This window comes from Haplochromis burtoni, unplaced genomic scaffold (assembly GCF_018398535.1).
Source record: "Haplochromis burtoni strain Fernald_Lab_line unplaced genomic scaffold, NCSU_Asbu1 Contig_1390, whole genome shotgun sequence".
NCBI lineage: Eukaryota > Metazoa > Chordata > Actinopteri > Cichliformes > Cichlidae > Haplochromis > Haplochromis burtoni.
Window position 1 is genome coordinate 1 of NW_024583751.1, and position 2,744 is coordinate 2,744.

General features: G+C 37.7%; 1 protein-coding gene across 1 annotated transcript in view; it reads left to right on the forward strand.

Moving 5' to 3' along the window:
- The first annotated feature begins 1,611 nt into the window (after positions 1–1,611).
- The window catches only part of LOC102311280 (plancitoxin-1), a 6,537-nt gene continuing 5,404 nt past the window's right edge, over positions 1,612–2,744 (forward strand). Inside the window, exons 1-2 of the mRNA XM_005952170.3 lie at positions 1,612–1,735; positions 2,352–2,453. Of these exons, the coding sequence (XP_005952232.1) occupies positions 2,353–2,453 (101 nt within the window). The 5' untranslated portion in view covers positions 1,612–1,735; position 2,352. The remainder of the gene's footprint in view (positions 1,736–2,351; positions 2,454–2,744) is intronic.

Below are 2,744 nucleotides of genomic sequence, written 5' to 3' on the forward strand. Positions count from 1 at the left end.
TAATAACGTAGTTACTGTAACGCGTTACTTAATAACGCGTTAGTCCCAACACTGAGCTCCACACATGAAATTTACTGAAATATAAACTTGATTAGTTTATATTGTGCGTATGGTTAATTGTCTCTCTTTGTTAGCCCTGCGAGAGGGTGCCGATCTGGGTGTACCCCGCCTCTCAAGCCATGGTAGGTTTAATTATTATAGCATAATTTATATCTCATAGAAAGCTGACATCATTAAGTGAGGATTTTAGGGAAAATAAAGATGTCAAGATTCACAAATCAAGGAAGAAATAAATCCTTTGAGTTTAGTTTTACCACAGAAAATGATTCAACTGATTATATTAAAAATAGTTTATTTAATTGTGTTATTTCTAAACTAAATTCTAAATTTTAGAAAAATCATCAGCATAGCTGAGGAATAACAAGGGTCCAAGAATGGAGTCTTGTGGAACTCCACAGAGTAATCTGACTTTGCTGAAACAGCAGCTCAAGACACATAAAAACTGACTTCTGTTGAACTTTAACTATTTTTACATAATAAAGCAAAAATATATTCATTCAACTTTTCTAATAAAATAAGATGATCATCAAAAGCTTTAGTATGAACATACTAATGGTATACTTGTTATTTTTAAGTGCAGAGATAATTGTGTTATTTAGGTGATGCAATGCACGGACTGTTTACAGAAACCAGAAAGTGGTGTTTGTAAAAAACAGAATCAGAATTTAAGTTATAAAAAAATATTTCATATGATAACCTCTTCTAATATTTTTGGAAACCATGGCAAAATATAAATGTGTCTATATTTATTAAAACAGTGTGGATCATTTGCTTCAAACGGAGTCTGTCATGGCTGTGTGACAATGACCCAGGGTCAAATGACCCAGGACCATGACAGAGTAAGTAATCAGACTTGTTTTCAAAGGCAAAGTAAAAATGGTAGAGAGCGCTGCAGACCTTTATTCTCTTTCTAATCTTTGAGTAAACAATAAGAAAACACAAACACTCAGTGTAAAGCTAAGAAATGTTTGAAATGTTTTACAAGGCGCCCATGGAGTTCCTGAGAACTCCAGAAACCTGATTTAAACACAAGTAAACCCTCTCTCACTAAACAAGGGTTCACCTGATACGTGGCTGGATTGTAACAAAACCATGTGATTAAATTCAGGCTGAAGTTATGTAAAAGGAAACATTTACTAACAGATCACCGATCCTGTTATGAAAGGGTAATTAGTTCACACGAGCCTCGTACATTCTTCAGGCTGAATAGAATAGTTCAAATATTTTAACCAACTAATTTAAAGACAGTGGCTGCAGGCGTCACAGACCGTGATCTAACTCAGTTCAAAAACTGCAGCTAGAGGTGGTGGGAGTGTGGATACATTCAAATTCTGATCTCCTTTGGTCCGACCTTTCTCACCCAGTCTCCATCCCATACATGTATAGAGAGATAAAAACAACCTCCAAAACAAATAAATACTGCACTTTAGTTCAGTTTATTCTGTTTGTGAGGCACAAAGTACAGATTCATGCTGACTGCTGAAAATCAAACAGCATTTAGTTTCTTCACAAGGTTAAATCACCATAAATGGAAACTTTATCAAACCTCTGATCAGCAGCCTGCTGGAGAGGATTTAAGTGAGGGGGAAGAGACAAATACACAAAAAGAGGTGGAAAGATCTGAGGTGAAGACCACGCTCTGTCAGAAATACTGAGACGACTGAAGTGGTGGAAGGTAAGAAGCTTCACTGCTCCTGATGTGCTGACAGGGAGGGAAAAGGCTGAGTAATTAAAAGGTTTTTAGCTCAGAAGAAGCACTGTGCATGTACCCCAGTATGTGCAGTCTGCACAGCAGAACTTACTGCACGCCTAAATGTCCTCATGAAAGATACTGAAATCATTGCTCTGATACATCCATGAGGGTGGAGCGATTCTTAAGTGATTGAGGTTGAAAAAGTGCTTTGAATGCTTATTGAAATTAAATTCATACTTTTGAATCTGAAATACCGAATCATTCAGTGCCAGTTTAGCGGAATTTTCAACCCCTTTGGCTACTTTGTTCTTGAAAAAACCTGAACCTTTAGATTAGAGGAAGTCACTATCTTGCTAACTGTCATGAGATGATTTGGTTTTCCTTTCTCTTAATTCAATTTGTTTTTGTTGTTGTTGTGGGATTTATGGCATCTTTAGTGCACATGGTGCAGTTGGAAATATTTGGGGGTCAACGCACTTCAAGAATTATTTTGAAATCTTAATGAACGTTTCCTGACATGCAAAGAGTTAGGATAATTAAAAAAGTGTCTCTGACAGGTGCCCACATAAACCATGTTAATGTGCTGTGGGTGTTTTAGGATGTGGAGGCTCGTGCTGACTCTCACTCTATTCTGTTGGGGATCTGAAGGCCAGCTGCAGCCAGTGACCTGCAGAGATAACAATGGTGCTGAAGTGGACTGGTAATGTCTTTAAAAACATACTTTACACATCTGTAATGAACTCATTTGGCCTCATTCTCATCACATACTGCGTATTAACATCATCCACTGGGCTTCATGAAGTGACACCAGGGCCGTGCAGAGAGGTTTAAAGGGGCAGGTGCTCAAAGTTAAAAAGGGGCACATTGAACCAGGCTGAATAACAACAACACACATTCATCAAGAATCTAATATGGGAAGGGCAGGGCTGTGTTGATCTGAGACTGTAGACATTATAAAGTCCATAGGAGAGATGGTAGCTGATTAAACAAG